Below are 19,818 nucleotides of genomic sequence, written 5' to 3' on the forward strand. Positions count from 1 at the left end.
ACGACACAAACACTCAGCTCCAGCATTGCCGAGACTGAAAACGTCAGATCCACCAATCCCTATTATATAAGGATATATGTTTTCACCTCAAGGCAAATCAATTCCAATAAAAAGTGCAGTCCACATTTAGCAGAGTGCGATTACGGAGCAAACGCAATCCTCTTGGAGGCAGCATGGGCCATGGAAGTGTCAAAACCACAACTACCTCAAAAATACTATTTAAGGAGATCTGCTGGAAGCTTCTTCTGCTCTAGAGCTCCTGTATGTATGAATCACAACACTCATAAGCACAGAGGATCCAACAGCTAAACAGCAAGTTTATTTTGGTTAGGATCAGAAACACAGATCATGTCCTGAGGGTGAGATGAGGGAAAAAAAACAAAAATCCCATAACGCAAATACGGTAACGATGGTTTTTGGTGATCAGGAGAGGAGGGAGGTCATGAGCATGACAGATTCTGCATTACAGTGTTCAGTGAATAATATTGGAGGGGAGCAGTGAGTCTCCACAGCAAAGAGCAGCACTGATGGTTCCAGTGGCAAACAACAGGGGGGCCACACATCTCCAGTTCCTCAAACCGTTTCCTGTTGAATCAAACCCGGTTTTAGTTGAAATGAAAAACAAAAGGCACAATGATTTTCAACTCATTCTTGTCTTTAATATGCACAAGAGTTGAAAGCATCAATGAGCCACCTTAAAGAGAAGAATTGAATCTAAATTTTATAAAAAGATATAAACAATCAGAGGCCAAAACGCTGTCTGTTGCTTTTCTCCTATTATTTTATTTAAAACAACTTTTCATTAGCAAGTAAAAATCTTGCGACAAACATAAGCTTGTATCCAATTCAGATACAAGGCAACAAAATTGTAAATCTTTAAAGTGGCTCGGTCTAGTCGGCTAGTTCTTTTGACTGTACACCCTCTTGATAATTTTGTTCAGTAATAAAACAACTAGTCCCAAAAATCAAGTCTGAGCTGCTCATCACAGCCCTAGCTGGTAATTAAAACCCTAGTGTGACCTTTCCCCCCCACACCCCCCCTCACCCAGCTCTGATCCACTCTCAGTAGTTAGCAGCCAACTAGTAGATCACAAAGTCTTCCAAGACCTGGGTGAAGGTTGGGTTCAAAGTCTCACACCTCAGACCCAATCCCGCACGCCAAAAAACGTGGGACGGTAGAGAGAACGCGTCCCGTCACCGCAACATAGAGCAGAGAGAGAAAAAGCCAGTCCCAATTTATCTGCATGTCATCACTATACATATGCAAGTCAAAAATAAACACAATGAAATATTGCTTCAAAAACAAAACAGAACCCCTCCCCAGCCATCGTTGACAGTTATTGTCCATCCAATGACTGTCAGCTGCAGCAGCTTTGTACAGGCTTTATGTAAATATATTCATTAGGCGGCAAGGAGGGACACACATTACATTTTTGTACAATTATTCAAATTGACTGATGACATGTGACCTCCTCGTCAAAAGTAGGCAAGTACTGTAAAGGTCGGGACCTGGACTCCTCACATCAGCGTAGTCTTCAATAGTAAAGGTCCCATTCTGGAGGGAGACATCGCTGTGCCCCTCAGATGTGTGCATAAGACTGAAGAACAAAAAAAGTGTGGAAACTCCACAGATTCAGAAAAAGTTGCAACCTAAAAAGAAGAGTCACCAAAAAAAAAAAAAAAAAAAACTTTGGAGAATTGGGAAAAAAATGGAAATAATCGTCAGGTCTGAAACATTCCAGGCTGAGTTTTTAAACTTGAGGCGTTTTACTATTTTGATTTCAAATGAAATCCCCTTTTCAAAGGTTCACATTCGAGGGGGTTTGGGAATCAACAAGTCCACTTGATTGGATGGGACCAATTTCTGGCTGCAGATATGGGCAAAATGTTGGAGGGGGGGGCAAATGCTACAGCTAAGGATCCTCTTCTTCCCAAGTACATCCTACCTCACCTAAAGGCGGGTCCTTTTCGGACACTTACCCAGATCAATAAAAGCCCAAATCTGCTGTTGCTGTTTTTTAGATGCAGACAGTTACAGGTGAAATGCACTGGAAGAAAGACATAATTTATTCACATTACTAATGATTTAAAAAAAAAAAAAAAAAAGATTAAGATTGAAAATTCAATAAGGGTCACCAAAAAGTGACGTCATCGAGTCAGAAATCCCATCAGTCAGTTTGCCACGGAGTCCTCATTTGCCATAGAGCCCTTTCACTCCTCCAACTGCCCCAGGGCGGTCCTGGGAGGGCAGTGGGGATCCGTGGTTAATCATGGCTTAGCACTGGGACCGGCTCTTTAAACTCGGTGGAGAAGGGGGTTATAGAGGTGCCCGACCATCAAGGAACTGTGTTACTAGACGTGGAGCTGTGTGGATTTTGTTTGTGTGTGCGTGGGTGAGGCAACACCGGAGAACAATCCCGGGGAGGGAAAGCACAAAAAAAAGAAAGAAAAAAACCCCCCACAAACAAACAGCAGTATTTTCTTCCCCACAAGTGATATGATGGCTTCTAACAGAAGTATGCACACTAATTCTAAGTGTCAAAAATTGTGTATGTTTGTGACTCAAATGTGCTTGTTTTTTTGTCTTTATGAGAAAATGACATTTGGCAATTCGACCTTGCCACAAAGGCCCCTTCATCCTTCATCCTGTTTGTATTTTAATGGTGTTGTTGAAGCTCTGGCTGAGAACACTGGCATTCCTCCTAATGTAACGGGCCTGATGCTGACAGGATCTCATTATGGGCTGCCGTTGTTAAAGCGAAGGATGACCGTTAAAAATATTACGTTAAAAAAAGAAGAAAGGAAAAAAAACACCCCATGTGCAGACGCAGGAGTGAGTAAATCCTTCAGTGGAGTTTTCATTTTGCCGTGACGCAAAGTAAATCCTTCGGTACCAGGTTGGAGGAGAGATGGATGAATGTCTGGGGGTGATTTTAGAGTACTCGAGCAGCCGCTTGAACCAAACATCTCAGAAATTGAATTCCTTTGTCTGCATGTTGGAGGCCGGATCAAAGTTGAAGGTCCCACCTTGTGTGTCTGGGATCAAGTTGGGATCTTCATCAATCTGTAGAGGACAGATGTCAGTCAGAGGAATGCCGGCAAAAACGACACAAACGCTTCCACTGGTGAAATACTCACATCATCCCCTGAAAAGTACAGATCAATAATCTCAAAGGCTAATTTGTAGATATCCTCATTCTCATGATGCTGCAGATTTTCTATCTTTTCCAAACCTGGAAACACACAAGCAGACATTGAAGTCGAGATTTGTTCTTCAACCAGGAACATAATTTAAACTGGGACTGGCGTATTGCACGGCACTAAAGCGGTACCGCAGACACGGACCTCCACACTCCTCTATGATCTCTGCAATATTGCTGGCTTCATCTCCGGCCATGATGAGAATATTCTTCAAGCCGTCCAGGACGACCTGCACCACCTGGGAGTCTTTCACCGACAGCAGGTTGCAGAAAGGCGGGATGACGCCCTGCTCCACCAGGAACTGCACCTGCACATGCACATGCACACCGCAGCCATAACTGAACGCACCTCCCCTCACCACCAACACTTTTGCTCTGATTTCTGGCTTCCTGTTCTCACTCACCTGGTCTTTCCTCCCACTGATGGTGAGGTTACTGATGGCCCATGCTGCCTCCTTCTGAGTGCCAAAGTCCCCCTGTAGAGAAAAGGCCGGCCACTGAGATGTGCACACAGACATATCAAGACCACTGTGGCCTTTAGTCCTCAGGTCAACTCAAAAACTGTTTTCGTCTCTGCCTGCAGCTGAAAGAATGTGTCTCTGCATCTCCACACCATTACAAACAGCATTAAACTTAACATTTGTGTTATGAGAAGACGTAAAAATGAATAATGACAGTGTAAAGCCGCCACACACACCTTGGCCAGTTGCTGGATGATCATTGGAATCAGTCCAGCATTGATCACAGCTTGGACCTGCTGCTGGTTTCCTGCTGTAATGTTGGACAGGAACCAAACAGCTTCCTGCAAATAAAAGCCATCGCATGATCAAACCCAGCGACTTCCCTCAGAAACAAACTGTCTGGTGCTAGTGTTTTTGGGAAAATAAAGACATCATCACAGCCAGAACAGGTTTCTCGTGGTTTCTCCCACTGGCAGTGTATGTTTTGAAGCACGTTTCTCTTCAGCGATGCATGTTAAAAAAGGCAAAAACGAGCTACAGCCATAGCATGAAACGTGACACACACCTTGTTGATCTTTTCTTTAGGGTGTGTCAGCAGATTGGGGAATTGTGCGAGCACATCACAGTTGAGAACCACCTGCGTCTGCTCATCAGTGCCAGTCACGATGTTGCCCACCGCCCTCAGAGCTGCTGTCTGCCATTTGAAGGTGTCCAATTAGCAAAAAAAAAAGACAGAGGTTAAAGTGGGCGTCATTTTTAAATGTCATCTTTTCAACCATGGACACAATTCTAACTTGAACCCATCAATGCAGCGGCCTCACCTGAACTTTGACCTCCTGGTGACTGAGGAGAGCCACAAGAATTGGGACGACTCCAGAGTCAATGACCATTTGGATCTGTTCGTTGCCCCCATCTGTCAGGTAGGACAGAGCCCAAACTGTGTCGACGAGGATCTGAGCAGACAGATGCGGTGAGAACACGTTCAATAATGGTTCTTAAACAACAACAACAACAACAACATCATCATCATGCCGGAATGATCTTTTTACAGGAAACATTGCTGGCGCAATAACTGCCGGTACTTACATTAATATCGCTGTGATATATTAGCACACAGAGGGCAGGCAGAATCTGCAGAGGGAGGGAAAGCAGCTTGTGAGTGGGTTGAATGTGGGCAATGATTTAGCTGGCTTAAATGAAGAAAAAAAAATAGGTCAGAAAAAAAAGGACTAGTTATCAAACCAAGATTTCAAATGCCAATAAAAACTGGGGGGATTTCCAGCCCCCTGGTAGGCGGGGCTAAACTGGTTGGGACACAAGGAGCGAGGCAGCCGCATCAGGTCCAGAGACGAGCACCTGTGTACCCACCTCCTGCACCGTCTCCATGGGGGGTGGCGGGTCCTTGTTGCGGCAGAGGTTCACGATAACCCAGGTGACATTACGAAGGAAGGTAATCGGGATGGAGGGGCTGATAAAGGACAGCAGGGGCTTGACCACGCCCAGAGAGATGACAAAATCCCTGCACTGAGGGCCGTCACCTGACCAACACCAGCAGAGTGCACGTGAGTCAACGGAGACTTAAAGCTGTTGTGCCTACACGGAGGAGAGAGCAGCTACTCACCTATAATGTTTCCTAAAGCCCAAACAGCCTGTTCACACACGTTCTGGTGAGGAGACTGTAACAGTCGCAGGAATAGGGGCACTGCATCTGGACACAGAGAGGGAGACAAGGCCACATCAAAATGTGTCCATGGAGACAGCTTGTGCAGCCATGCTCTGCCCAGTCAAACGCTGACCCACATCTCTGTCACAGGGGCAAGAAAAAGAAGCATTTGAGAAGGGAAGTATCATGATTTAAAATGGGCTCCTGAATCAGGATGGCCGTCTCATCTTCTGGAAGAAAGTGCTTCTAGCACAGAGCAGCACATCCAGGATTTTCAAAGGTAAAATGCAGCGTTATCTAGTAAAAACACAATGAAACCGACAGCATCTGGGGGAAAATAATCAGGCGTTTACAGACGGCAGAAACACACAGACAGAGTGGCGGAGGACAAAATGTGGGGTGGACATACTGGATTTAACCACCGCCTGAGTCTGTGCTGACGTTCCAGACGCGATGTTAGTCAGAGCCCAAGCTGCCTCAAACTGGAGAGAAGGGCTGCAAGAGAGGAAACACAAACTCAGAGTCCTTTCTGATGTTCAATCGGGCACTTTTGCATTTCTCCAGCGCAACTAAGACACCAAGTTGATTTAAGCTTTAAGGTTTATGAAGGGTCGTGATGGTGTTAGTGAAATCATGGTGGTCATTTCAGCCGAGCCCTGACTACATCTGAGTCCAATAGTCTATAAACGTATCAGTTTCAGGGCAGATGGTAGCTTCTTATATGTCACAAAGATGCATTTGAAGCCCAATCTGCTACAGCACTGATAAGGCCCATCAGAACACACATTCTTAGACAATCACGTCACACATTGACCCATAATCGTGATCGAAAAATGCCCCTTTCCTTGTGTGCTTTCCCAACCCCCCCCCCAAGAACACAAGGTCCTGGGAATTTGGAGCTCTGGGGGACAGGAATGCGGTTATATTTGGCACCGGCAGGGCTGAGCCCAGCCAACTGCCCCACGCCTCCACACACTCCCACGTGTGGACACTGGGTGCACACAGGGCCTCTGTGGCCACTGGATTCAGCAGTCAGTAATCCATCACGGCTCAGCCCTAACAAATCAAATACTCGGCTCATTGTGGCCATCACGGGAAACAGAAGCTTTATTAGAAGGAGACTTACTTGTCATTCCTCTCCAGGCATTTTACTAAGATAGGCAGGATCCCAGACTTTATCAAATCATCAATGGGGGGGTTTCTGTCACTTGATAGCAGTTTTCTAGGGGGGAAACCAAATATTAGTATCGTTCTTCCTGCGCACAAAACCAGCCGTTGTGCATTTATTCCTGTATCTCCACCTGGCTGCCTGCACAGCACTGAGCTGGACAACAGGGTTCTCACTGGTAGCATTCTGTGGGGACAAGAAAACAGGAATCATCGGAATGGCTGCGTTTCTGACCTCTTAGCCGATAATAGACGGACTGAAAGGTCCAAACTCTCACCATTAAGATGGCATCAAGAGTATCGTTTTGCTGCAAAAAGAGGAACAGATGAAATATTATTAGTTCCCGTTAAATGCATATATGAAAACACCATGTTCACTTCTGAATTTCCTGCTGATGAAAACAACTGGTAATGGTGGCGTTGCTTTATTTGACAGGCTACACGCTCTAAAACTGCCACAATAATACCTGATGGAGCTGTTTTTAAAGGAAATAACGGCTGATTTAGCGAGTCTCTCCATCAGAACGCTGATCCGTCTGTGGTGATCACATGATCTGCTTCTTAAATGAAGGTGTTCAACAATGGTTTGAAAACCTTAAATATCAGACAGGAGAACCAACAATTATCCTGTTTTGGTGCAACTATCACAGAAGTGTTGAGTCACAACAACTCTGAGTGGCTCCGAGCCGCCTCGACATTCGACCGCTGACCAGAAAGACTTTATTCTGTTTATCTGGAGCCTTTTGAGCCAAAGTTTAAGAAATCCTTTAGATAATACATTCCCGTGGACGGGCAGTCCTTCAGCTGTAGTCGTCACAATCGTCAGAAACACACGTGCGCTGTGAGTGACGGCCGATGTGAGCGATGTATGACCCAGCTCCATCACAACTAACTAACCTAAACCTTAACCCTCAAAACAGTACATTAAATTTGTGAGGACCAGCTAAAATGCTCTTAATTTTCCAAAATGTCCTCATTTTGCTAGTAGAATGCGTATTTTGAAACTTAAAATGTATCAAGTAAAGGACTGGACACACACACACGGACACACACGCACGCACGGACACACACACACACACGGACACACACACACACTCTCTTACTCCTTTGAAGTCTGAGTCCACGTCAGAGTCCTCCAGATTCTCCTCCAGGGGGACATTCCTCTTCTTCAGTAGATGTTCATCCCGTTTGTTCTGAGGGAGGACGAATGACAGAAAGGCAATGAGGGACAAGATCAAAGTGTTTGATCCGAGTGTTCAGAAACTCAGTGGCAGCCCATCAAACTCTCCGTTCCTCCTGATCCGTCAGGAGCGAAGCCGCCACCTGCTGCCTGAACCATGACACAAACATGACGTTGCTTTTAAAACAAAGGCCATCGCAACACTCTCAACCCCGCACTTTATTGCTCTTCAGACACACACACACAGAGACACACACAGAGACACACACACACCGCGGCAGCTTGCAGGGCATTTGAGTCAGCGGTAGGAGGAGATTCCCTTGCCCTACATTCCTGTGTATCATGCTGATGTGCGTCACTGATGACTAATCTGAGCTACTGGTGTGTTTCATGCTGCTCTGCTCCAGCAAATGGAATGTGCTAGACTGAGAACATCCCAGCGCTGCGCACCGACGCTGCGTTCTGGTGCGGATGCGCTCGTTTCCTCTCTGCAAACCAGAGTTTCTTTTCTTCAGAAAATCTAGAGGTCAGAGATGTGCGTGACGCCGCGAGGACGATGGGCTCCGTCTTCAAACGTCTACGAGACACGATTGTGGCATTTATTAAGCCCTCAAACATGGTTTATACTTCACAGCCCTCAAAACCACGACGTCTACCTGTGCACGTGCATACAACCCCCATAATGCAGCGGTTTCCAAGGCCAAAACATAGAGAAAGGAAAGGAAAACCTCTAGTTCCTGATCAGGCACGTTTGTGTGCCCTGATTGGTGGAGCTGCCATCACATGACCGCCCCCAGGATAAACCAGATCACCGTGGACACCCGAGAAGCCAGAGGTGGGTCTCTTGTCCCAGACCATTACTTGAGCGACCCTGAACAATTCTGTAACCCCAGAGCCGTGTCAGCCCCAGCGGGTCGCGCACGTGCACGTGCCTGATGAGCTCGGACTGATCAGGTGACGCGTGGACTCCGGCTGTGCAGCTCAGTTAATTGTAGCGACACCCTGGAGCGGCTGGCTCAGGGCTGACGTTGGCCGCGCACGTACGATCACGTGCGCCGACGGCAGCAACACGTGCAAATAACGAGAGTTCTGCCAGAAAAGAGCTGAAACGTCCCGTAAATGGAGCTGCAGAGCTCAGATGGGGGGTTAAAACATTCTGAAGGACACTTTTAGGCCCAAAACCCAGACGGACGACAGCGCTGAGACACAGCGGAGCTTCTTTTGGGCTTCACCAAACATCTACGACACACAACCAGTTACAGAAGAGCAACAAAACGGCTCAATCGGCCTTTTGGGGATTCCCAAGTACGACGACTTAGTTGTGCGTCCGCGTCACGTTCTCACCTTCCTCAACTCCAGCGTCACCTCATTCCGATGTCTTCTCATAGTCTGCAACACAAGAAGAGAGAGAGTCAGTTGTGCAGGTCTGGGCTTTATTCTGGAACAGAACAGAACCATCTCCAGGTATGCTGGTTCCGCCGCCTCACCACCCACCTGCCGGACCTCGGGTTCACCCCAAACATACAAACTACGGCCGTTAAACAAGCGGATGACGTCATCTCCCGTCACCACTGGGGTTCTAGTTCACCCTCCAGAGTCTGAGATGCACCAGGATCTTGTGACTGGCTGAAGAGGTTCATGTTGCCTTCCTAAATAGCCTCTTGCGCAATCTGGGACGGCCATAACTCAGGAGGCCTCTGAGCCCAGAGCGGGACCACTTGTGACTGGAAGAGTATCGGTAATTCAATTTGTAATCGAACCACACAATAATATGTTGTATTTGGAGAACACTTCCACGGGGATCACCCCCCCCCCCCTTTCCCCCCAACAGAGGAGCATGTTGGGACCTAGAGGGGGTCTGCAGAAGCGACTGAAGAGCCTATACGTCTACGCTCCAGCATAAACGCCGCGCAGATCTGTGCTCGCAGGCAAGCGCGCCGTCTTGTGGTGTGTTTGACATCCTTCCTGAATCAGGTGAATTGTTTCTGTCTATAAAAATCACAATTTGTTGAGCTGCAGCAGGAACATCGCGGCTGCTGGCGCTTGTTGCTAAAATGCTAACGCTAATGCTAAGGGAACTGGGAGGAAGTGCCGTTTTCATTTATCTAGTAGCTATTGACAGATTGCTTAGGAAGGTTTTGCAAGTTATGGAGAAAAAAGATGACGGTTGTTCTTGTGGATAACCACGTTGAGCCCACGTGCTCTGAGAGAATAAGCATGAATGCGACACAAAGCTTCACATCGTTTCTATTTAAATTGGCCCCGACTCCCTTCAAAAACACTTAAAAATCACCATGTCAAAACATGGAGGGGTCTCTGAATCCCTGTAAACAGGAACAATCATCACCAGCAAACAGCTCCACCTCCTCATATCACCCTTTCACCAAAAATGTAATGGCAATAACCATGTTAGCAGCCAGGGGTCTCAGCATTAGCGTGGAACAACTATGTCCACATAACAAGCACCCAAACTAGGTTAAATACTGTACACGCCATTACTTAACCAAATAATTATTTTAAGATGAGGATAAAGCCAAGATAAATACAAACACAACACGATGAGACCTTCAAAACGACACCCAGGTGAAAAGAGAGACTAATAATACTCTACAACAGATTATTCTGTAAAGTAAAGGATCTAATGATGTTACAGTCTCACAGGGGCTTCCAGTCCTGCACAAAAAGGAGGCTAAAGTGTTATTATTGCTGCTGGAGTCTGACTCATCGGTGGGGAGGCCGACATCCAGGATGCCTGAAATAGTATCAGAACTGCAGTTGGCCGGGCCTGCTGTGTGTTGGCCATGTGCTTATCATTCTGTCTCCATGCTTCACAACAAGCAACTATAAAGTGTCAGTCGGTGTTAGCGACAGGGCGGCCGCCCCGGCACCATCAGCTCCTATTTTGGCGTGTCTGAACCCATCTTATGTCAACTACTTCGCTCCTGGCGTCAGTTAGCATTACTGAGAATTGCTGTCGTGAACATTTAAAATTAGATGCGCGATTAGCCAGATGTTGAAAGAGGCACGGGTCACATCGTGACGACGTTTTTCAGGGGATTACGCCGCAATTATCCTCGTTAAGTTAATGTGATTTATGAGGCCATCATTTAGATGTGACTATTAAAACAGCACGATGACCCAACTTATATATTTATATATATGTGATATATATGATATGATATACATATGATATGTATGTGATAAATACAGGTCGCCATGCAACATTTGGTGGCTTAGCTAGCAGCTGGGTTTAGCTCACCTGGTATTACACTACATGTTAGCACTTCGCCTACCAGCGCTAGCAACAAGGAGGGGCGGTGTTTAGTTAGGGTGGATTTTGTAACGCAGAACTAACGTTTTTCTAATCAAGTTTATGAAACGGTCACCAGTTGGCAGCGATCTTTCTTTGCGGCTTCGTGGCGTAAATCAACCCAAAGTCAAGATTATGGTGCCGGCTAGGCCGAAGCTCGCTGCCAACCGGTGTCTGAACAGCTAGCAGTGACAGCTACACTGCCAGCCCTCATTTCTGTGACATGAACGCGATGTACCATCTCTTCCCAAACATTAACTGCGCATCGACTACAGTCAGCATTTACTTTGAAATGGCTAAAACATGCCGGCGTGCGGGAGAAAACCAACGCGTTTGAGGCTAGGCGGGTACGCAGTTCCGATGGCGAACTTAAGGCGCTAGCGTTAGCTCGCTGGCTAACTAGCGGGCTTATGACTGCAGCCGGGGCCAGACTCTCCCCAACAAGGCCAGAATGTAACGTTATCCACATCAAAACTACCCACGTTTGGTCCGTCCAACACCGGCGCCTGTGCGCGCTTGCTCACCTCGACATCGCGTCCCTTGTTTTTAAAGCTTTTGATGCGGTGGTTTTCCAAGCCGGCGTTTTCTGCCATGGCTGAGGCTTCGCTTCGGGAGATCCTGTGTGAGACGAGCGCGGCAGCTCCGGTGTTGCGGCTCTGGCTGCTGCTCCGGAGAGAAGGGGGGAGACCGAGGACGTTACAGGAGGCGGGGGGAGGAGCCACGGCCGACGGCCTGCGATTATTATGGCCGCGATTCGTCACCGAACCCACACACGGACGCTTCCGACGCGCGTTATGCGCATCGCCCGAGGCCCGAGACGCGGGCGAAGCGCGGCTTCGGGTCGGGGAGGTTTCGGTTTGTGGAGGAGCCCCCGGTGGTTGGAGCGAGCGGCCCAAGATGGCTGCTCTTCACGGCATCCACGCCGGACATGACAGCGATTCACACCGGGGTGTGGAATTAGACCTAAAAGGGCTGCGTTTTTCGAGGTTTTCTGGGAGTCCCGCGAGTTGATTTAGAACTGAAGAAGCCTCTTGGGTGAAAAGGCGAAAGTTCTGCGGAACAACTAGAGGGAGTAATAATGTGGAGCCAAAGGTTCTCTTTGACCTGATGACTGAGAACGTTCATCAAATAGGTCGTTTCGCCTGCATGACAGATGTTGGGTAACGGTGGTAACATTCGACCCAATTTAATTGCCCCACTTGTTATCGTGCTGAAACTAACAATTTTGATGATACATATACTCGTGGATAAAGTGTAGCTGCACACTCGGGACAGCTCAAATGTGCCGGAGCCCCGAATTCCTACTTTCCGGTGTTACACGAACGCACCACAGGCGGCTTCAAAAACTGCACCGCAGCGCAAAAATGTCAATTAAAGAGTTCGCGAAGTCTCTAAAATGTCGAGTAAGGAGGTTAAAAATGGCAACGGAAGCCGCCTACATTACTGAGATAACCTTTGAATAATTCCCATTCCTCCCTTTACATTTACAGGTGCAGGACTGCTTGTTTCCATATTATTCTGCCTATTTAATCCAATATTCAGCATATAAGCACCAGTAATTATATTTTCACGCTGTACATCAATCAACTCTGGTAAACTGAATGGGAGAGTGCACTATTTACCTTGTAGTGACGCGCAAGGTGGGGTGAAACGGCTGTAAGACGGCTGCTCGGGTTAAGAAGGTTAAAAGTTCCTGCAGAAAGACTTAAATCAGGACATCTCTGGCCCCGCACGGAGGGACCCAACGTCAACATGACATCAAAGGACCTGTGGGACTTTTGGCCCTTGATCTATCAAGGGCCAAGGGTTTTATGACCAAAGGTCTTTGGCCTTGTACATTACAACCTCCACGACTGTCAGATCTCACCTGTCCTCAGTCTATTTTCCAGTACTGGGAACTGGCCCAACCTCAGTTGGGAATAAACCATAATAAGCCTACGGGGTCCTCTTGTTTTGTTCGTGGTTTCTGCCCCCTCCACCCTCTGCTGATGTTAAATACAGATGAACATGTACCTTATTACCCAACAGTTTCACAATATTGTAAACATCTGAGGATTCTTATGAGTAAGTCATATTTGTTCTGGAAAACGGTAATAAACAATGACGCTATCGTATCCACGGCAACAGTGACCCTGCTTCCCATTATTTGACTGGAAAGGAATGAGACGAAAAGACGTATAGCTCCACACACACGATCATTTAATGACTGAACAATATTTAGGTTTGTTTGTATAACACTGTCATTAGTGCAAAGACAAGAACTGGATAAAGCTGTCAGCGGCAACACAACACCCTCCTCACATATTTACAGAGACAAAAGCATCTGCTCTGGCAACCATCAGACATGTTGCAATGAGAAAACTGGAGGGAATGTAGAGGGTTCCTTAGAATTAGTGCTAAAAGGGAGTCTTGGTATGAAACAGGTGCGACCGTTCTGCTAACATTTCTTCATAAAACCATTTAAACTCAGCAGCACTCGGCGAAAAATCCGACCTCTGGACTGTGCAGCGCTTCCAAAACACATGAAAACGTCATCCACAAGTGTAATTAAAGAAGGTGGTGGAACAAACTCATGGGGCAACGTTGGCAGATGCGTTTAGGTTTAATTCGGATACTTCAGCGACCCACAAAGGTGCTGTCTTTTTAGTCACAAAAAGGACAAAACCAAAGGAATCGACTCGATCTAAGATTCCAATAAATAGAAATAAATAATGGGAGCACCGGTACGTTTTGGGGGATTTCATATTCAAACGTGTGACAGTGGCAGAAGTCATGGCTTCAGCTCCATTTTAACCGTTACATCCACTGGCTGAGGGCTACACAGAGAAAATGTGGCAGCTGAAAGCGTCTCTAAGGGAACTGATGAAATTTGGATCCGCATAACCCGGCGATCAGAAATCTGTGATCCCTCTGGCCTCGTTCCAGAGCAGCAGCAGCAGCAGCAAGACAAAATAATCATAGGAAACAAAAAAAGGCATCAAGCCACACTTAATGACACAATCCAATCACTCAAACTGTAGTGTCACAGAGAGGTTGCTAGGAGATATAAGGGAGGGTGACAACATCAGGACAGTCTGAGGCTCAGAAGATCTGTTGTTCGAACAAGATCTTCTCAAATCCTTGCGGGGGCGTGTGGTAGAAGTCACTGAAGTGGCAGTCCAAGATGGCGCTATCATCCACTGCAATGAAACAAGAGAGTTTCAAATGTGCACAACACAAGTATACAGCATAAAACCTAAATACGGATAAAACATGCGTGTTGGATGAACTGTGTAGTTACTGAAACCTTCATAGCTGAAGGTTGGGTTTGGAATTTATAGTTGGTCGATGATCAACAATGGTTAATCTGATTTTACAGCGTAGAAGAGGCCCCCTGGGACCAATAACATTCCTCCAGCTAAAGCTAAAACGTCTGCAAGAGTAAACAGGAATCCAGGTTAAGAACTTGGTGCTAGTGTTACCGTGACCTCAATGACTAAGAATCTGAGCAGAGGCGGCTTCAAACTGAGCGTCCGCAACGTTAAACAGGATCAGACGCGATCACCCGGCTTCAGCTTAGATTTGACGCCGCACAAACAGATTTTTGTAAATTAGATAAAGTATTTCTGATATGCATTATGATATTCCAATAAACACATTCTATTACGTGATTTATTCTGTAGATGACTTTTATGATAGTATTTAGAGGAGTTGATTTTTTAAAGCAGCTATAAATAGCAGGGATTTACAACATGAAAAAAAAAGCCAAAGCAGAGGGGATTTTTTTTAAGGTCTCAACTTTTGTAATAGTTTTGCTTTAATCTCTAAAACTTTGACAAGGTCCTTAAATTTTACTTGATGCCTTATTAGTATGAAAGCAGGAAACAGTTCATCTCAAAATAACAAGAAATGGGAAGCTAGAAAAATAACAACCCTGCACAGGTTTGGAACACTTTTAGAAAATACATCTTTCCTTTAATTATTAAATATGTTTCTTAAGTGAGCACACAAAAACCCATTTCAGTCCCACTGTCGCTCAAGTTTAGAAGGGATCCTAAACACGTGCAAACAGGGCCCTCTAGAGGCGGGAGGCTGCAACAACACGCTACATTAAAATGCACAAGAGTCGTGAAAGTTTCTAAAATCTTACCATAAACAACCGGGTATACAGTGCCACGTATCCCTGACGCAGGACAATGCATGTTTTTTCCATTCAGATATAGATTCATTTCCACGTGATCATACGTTAGCCCCTGTAGAATAAAACCAAATGGCATTTACCTGCTGAATTGTTGGATGTCGGGGTGACAGTGCACCAAATATCCATCAACAATAACCCTACACATAAAGTTCCCACTTACCACAATGTCTCCCTCCTGAGGGAGATTGTTTGCAGGCAACCGATTCTTCTCTTCATTATTATGGTACACGGAGCCATCGTGTCGCAGGACAAGGCTGTTTGTGTCTCGGCCCAAAGGCACTTGATTAAGATTTACTTTCTGTGTAGCAACACCGATTCCCCACACTCCTGCACATGGACATCATTTAGCATATATGTTACAAAGACTGAAATATTCACAGAGTCTAGAAATCGTTGGTCATTCAGCATGTGCAAATGCCTATTTCCAAGTAAACAGATATTTGTGGTGGATTATGATAGAGTAGCTGTAGTGGTTTTAGTCCTGTCTGTAATGTAACAATATGTTAAAAATCAGATACTCACCAGTTGATTGGATCTTAAACTCAAAGTAACTTTTGTTCTGATGTAAAGGAGCGTTGGCCAGGCACCCTCCAGTACCACATATCCTCCTGCCGCTCTTTACAATAACAACATCTGTGCCTGCATAGAGGAAAAACAGCTGAATAAACATCAGTCCACCTAATAAGTAAGCAAACCTGGGATACATAATGGGTAAAAATGTCAACTAGTGATTTCTATTCTAGCCCTCAGAGGAGTTTAACATCGTATCAGTCTCCTAGTCCCTAATGAATTATTAAAATCACTGCTGTTGTTCCACCTCCTTGGCTGTTAAGAAAAGCACCTTTAAATAAAGTGGAGCATTAATCGTGGGATCTGGTGTTGCGCGTTTATATTCTGACGAGATCAAATACTCTTGAAGACATGCTTATATCTATATGCTTAAGCAATCCATGGCGGATTTTTTTAAAATGTTGTGGATTATCTAGTATTAAAAAAAGAATACTTTGGTAAAAATTAAGATCAAGCATGTGTGAGCTGCACGATATCCAGAAATTACCTGTTCGAACCACTCTACGGTATTTTCACAACATCTAACAGCACGTAGCCTGCTATAGTACCACTATAAACAAATACGGCTGTGTCAGTTTAATATATATAATCCAGTTAGACATATGAATGTAATAAAATGATGATATGCTACTACGAGCTCTGGCTTTGACGTTAGCTAGCATTAGCTAAAAGAAACGCTGCCGAAAGCAGTCAGAGGCAGGTAGTCACACATATTCTGTGCTATGACAACTCTATAAGAAGTGAACTTACGCACCCATGTGGTTTGTATCTAACTGAACCGTGGGCATGTCTTTGAGTGGAATATGCCCCGAACCGCCATCTCCGCAGCAGCCCAAACAACACGTAAACATCGCGGCCATTCTACCTCGGACTCACATCCGGAAACAAACCATAGAAGAGCTGGGTTATTTCACCGGCACTGTGCACAACAGCGACGCCCAGCGGTGGAGGCTGGGGCCGCATAAGCCGCTGCCACCTTGGTGTATCCAATCACAGCGGCTAAGATCTGCAGTTGCTCCTGATGGCATGGAAACAAGGGAAGAAAATCAAGGTCAAACATTCTACACGTGACAAACTAACTATTGGATATCGATGTTATATAACTGCAAGTGAAAAAGAAAGCGGCTTTCATACAGCGCATCACAAGATCAGCTGACACATGCACAGACGAGCATCCAGATCTAAATTCGCCATCAGTGCTTTCCAGAGAGAATTAATCATGCGGCAAAATACTACGTACAATTTATTCCGTCCTTTTCAATGTCTGTTCGCTCACAGCGCCGAGATACACCTACTTAGTGATACCCAAACACTTCAGTTTTCTTTTAATCTAAATAGATGCGGGGATGCCTTATCATCTGCTCCCAGATGCACACGTTGACAGGCACTCAGAGTAAACGGAATTAGGTCAGTTTTAAAGACTGTGATGCGAAAAGCTGCGACTAGTTGACAGTTTTTCACGCTGTAATGTTTTGCATAGCAACAGCCCCTCCCCCAACCGACTGCTAGGGACCTTCTTCAAATTACCCCACAGGAGAAGAAACGTGAAAACTGCAGCGGCCAAATTCAAGAAAGCCGATTGCGTAAAATACTACACCCTTTGATCTGGACACAGTTCTAATCAAGCCCCTTCTTTCATCCTGCCCCGAAAAATCGACCAAATGCGGTACTTAGCTTTTCTGTGCGCTGCTGAAATGGTTAACTCTTCACCCAGGAAGGGCGAAGTCTGCACAGCAACAAGCGCCATGATTGCGTTGCGCTGTGCGTCTCAACAGCTGGTGAGTGATTCTTTTGGTCCAGTAGTTGCATGTTACTAAGCGCTCGCGAAATCTGTCACAGCTCTACTTTAGTGCCTTGCCAACCGGGACAGCGTTGGAACCCAGTTTATCGATCATTTTTGCGCGATTGGACGCCGATAATTTAGGGCTCTGCCCCGTTTCTAAGCTTCCTTCTCTGGAAGGAAATAATCGTTCTCTATCAGTTATAAGTATTTCTCTTGACAATTTGAGTCTTTTTTTTTGTCTACTTGGTTCAAAATATGCTGGAAGAGTTCGATAAAATCTCAAAAAAGACGTTTTTTACGGCTAAGTGGCTGTTCGGAGGGTTTGGCTGTGCCGGTGCCAACATTTTTCGCGGGCATAGCCAGGCGAGTCATTTTCACTTTCAGACTGGGGATCTCCTCGTCACAGCTGGAACATGACAGCCAGCGTGCAACATTTGTATCCTTTTTGTGATATTACAGCATTGTCGTGTGTAATAGTGCCCGTGCCTCCGTGCAGGGGTGGCACTCAGGCATATATGGGTGCGTACTTTTACGCCTTGTTTTGCGAAGCGATCATTTATCGGGTGTACTGAACCGAGGCATCGATTTTGATTCCTGGGTAATGTGTTTACAGGACACCATGGAGCAGTTAGAAGAGGAGCTGACGTGCCCGATATGCTGCGGTCTCTTTGAGGATCCGCGGGTTTTACTGTGCTCGCACAGCTTCTGCAAGAAATGCTTGGAAGGACTCCTGGAAGGGAGCCGCGGATCCACTTTCAGAACACCTTTCAAATGCCCTACATGCCGCAAAGAGGCGCCGCACAACGGTGCCAACAGCCTGCAGATCAACTATTCTCTGCGCGGAATAGTGGAAAAGTACAGCAAAATAAAGGTTCTGCCTAAAATGTCTGAGTGCAAACACCACTGCGGCCAGCCGCTGAATATCTTTTGCGCCACGGACTTAAAACTCATTTGTGGGTTCTGCGCGACAACAGATGACCACAGAGGACATAAATTCTGCTCGATGGAGGAGGCATATGACCGAGAGAAGGAGGCGTTTGACGAGCTGTGTCAAAGAGTGGAGAACTGGCAGAGCGCAGATATCCTGACCCACCTGGATACACTACAAACCAGTAAGAAAAAGGCGCTCCAGTCGGTGACCAGTGACGCGGAGAAGGTGACAGAGTATTTCGACAAACTCATCAATTCCCTCGAGTGCAAAAAGAACGAAATTCTCTCCGACTTAGAAACCCTGAAGCTGGTGGTGTTGCAAGCGTATGACCCGGAGATCACCAAGCTCAGCGCAGTGATGGAGGAGCACAGACGCGCGCTCGGCATCGCCGAGTCCTTCAGGGGCATCACGGAGCCGCTCTTCTTTCTGCAGCAGATGCAGGAGTTTCGAGAGAAGGTGGAACTGCTGAAGAAGGCCCTGCTGCCCTCCCGGAAAAGCATAAGCGTGCGTCCGCTGGTGCGTAATTTCGACGTTAAAAAGTGGGATTCGCTAAGGCTCCGAGAGGTGGACAAGATTTCAGTCCCGCACGAGAGTGGCTCCTACAGAACGGAGGGCTCCCGGGCGTCCGCGCGCACGTGGATGCGCGCTTTCATAGCGATGCTGCTGATAACACTGCCGTTCTTGCTGCCCCTCACAGCCGGCGTGCCTCCGCACGTTGAGCCGGTCGTCGCTGCGCTGTCAGCGCACCTTGGCCACGCCGGCGCGTATCTGCGACACATCAACGACGCGTGCGCGTCACTGATTGGTGCAGGTGAGGCGAGCGTCGCGGCCCTGGTCGACGCTACCGTCAGATTTATTGGCGGATTGTTTTAATTTTCAGGAGCTAGACCTTATTTATGTCTTACTGGCGAGCTGAACTGAGCCGGATGAGTTTCTGAAACTCGTCTGTTCCTTTTCATGAGAAGGTTCCTGCGGATCAGGCTACAGTTTAAATTAGACCATGATCCATGTTTGTGGACGTATCGGAATTTTTTTTTTATGTCATCGCATTTTTATATGGTGAGATTTTAAATAAATAAAAGTGAGTCATTTCAGTCAGATTCATGTTTGACTTTATTTCTAACCACAGGCTAAATAATATAAGCTGGTGAACACGGACGATGTGGCAGGAAAAACCCACCTGATCCGGGATGGTTGGTACACCAGACCTGCGTGTCTGCATCACTGATGCTGCAGCCTCTTCAAGGTTACAGCGGTTGCGTAACAGGGCCCGGGCAGGACCCAGCAGCCTGCAGGCCGGCACTGGCAGCCCGGGTCTGCCCGTCATGGACGCACGCTCATAAAAGCAATGGCAGATCAGGGGTGAGAGGGTC

At 46.5% G+C, this 19,818-nt stretch overlaps 3 protein-coding genes across 6 annotated transcripts; 1 reads left to right on the plus strand and 2 right to left on the minus strand.

The window, feature by feature from the left end:
* Positions 1 to 292: 292 nt before the first annotated feature.
* Positions 293 to 11,888, minus strand: kpna3 (karyopherin alpha 3 (importin alpha 4)). Its single transcript, XM_057051570.1, has 17 exons — positions 11,506 to 11,888; positions 9,016 to 9,060; positions 7,595 to 7,684; positions 6,770 to 6,799; positions 6,626 to 6,678; positions 6,451 to 6,546; positions 5,734 to 5,819; positions 5,283 to 5,369; positions 5,030 to 5,199; positions 4,748 to 4,792; positions 4,483 to 4,614; positions 4,227 to 4,355; positions 3,898 to 4,002; positions 3,605 to 3,676; positions 3,346 to 3,508; positions 3,139 to 3,233; positions 293 to 3,064 (listed from the first exon to the last, which is right to left on the minus strand). Exons 1-17 carry the CDS (start codon positions 11,572 to 11,574, stop codon positions 2,969 to 2,971), a joined length of 1,563 nt encoding a protein of 520 aa, XP_056907550.1. The 5' UTR covers positions 11,575 to 11,888; the 3' UTR covers positions 293 to 2,968.
* A 1,279-nt stretch (positions 11,889 to 13,167) lies between these two features.
* LOC130536111 (SPRY domain-containing protein 7) lies at positions 13,168 to 17,175 on the minus strand. 3 transcript variants are annotated; one of them, XM_057051786.1, is made up of 6 exons: positions 16,972 to 17,175; positions 16,646 to 16,749; positions 15,684 to 15,800; positions 15,322 to 15,488; positions 15,111 to 15,213; positions 13,168 to 14,160 (listed from the first exon to the last, which is right to left on the minus strand). In XM_057051786.1, the coding sequence occupies exons 2-6, from the start codon at positions 16,692 to 16,694 to the stop codon at positions 14,063 to 14,065; spliced, it is 534 nt and encodes a 177-aa protein (XP_056907766.1). In that variant the 5' UTR covers positions 16,695 to 16,749; positions 16,972 to 17,175; the 3' UTR covers positions 13,168 to 14,062. The 3 variants fall into 3 exon arrangements, with proteins under 3 accessions (XP_056907766.1, XP_056907760.1, XP_056907750.1); XM_057051780.1 differs by having other exon boundaries at positions 16,622 to 16,749; XM_057051770.1 differs by lacking the exons at positions 16,646 to 16,749; positions 16,972 to 17,175 and adding an exon at positions 16,486 to 16,636.
* A 113-nt stretch (positions 17,176 to 17,288) lies between these two features.
* trim13 (tripartite motif containing 13) lies at positions 17,289 to 19,539 on the plus strand. 2 transcript variants are annotated; one of them, XM_057051592.1, is made up of 2 exons: positions 17,289 to 17,509; positions 18,128 to 19,539. In XM_057051592.1, exons 1-2 carry the CDS (start codon positions 17,393 to 17,395, stop codon positions 19,316 to 19,318), a joined length of 1,308 nt encoding a protein of 435 aa, XP_056907572.1. In that variant the 5' UTR covers positions 17,289 to 17,392; the 3' UTR covers positions 19,319 to 19,539. The 2 variants fall into 2 exon arrangements, with proteins under 2 accessions (XP_056907572.1, XP_056907581.1); XM_057051601.1 differs by lacking the exon at positions 17,289 to 17,509 and adding an exon at positions 17,513 to 18,033.
* Positions 19,540 to 19,818: the final 279 nt, after the last annotated feature.

This window comes from Takifugu flavidus, chromosome 1, assembly GCF_003711565.1.
Source record: "Takifugu flavidus isolate HTHZ2018 chromosome 1, ASM371156v2, whole genome shotgun sequence".
NCBI classification, from domain to species: Eukaryota; Metazoa; Chordata; class Actinopteri; order Tetraodontiformes; family Tetraodontidae; genus Takifugu; species Takifugu flavidus.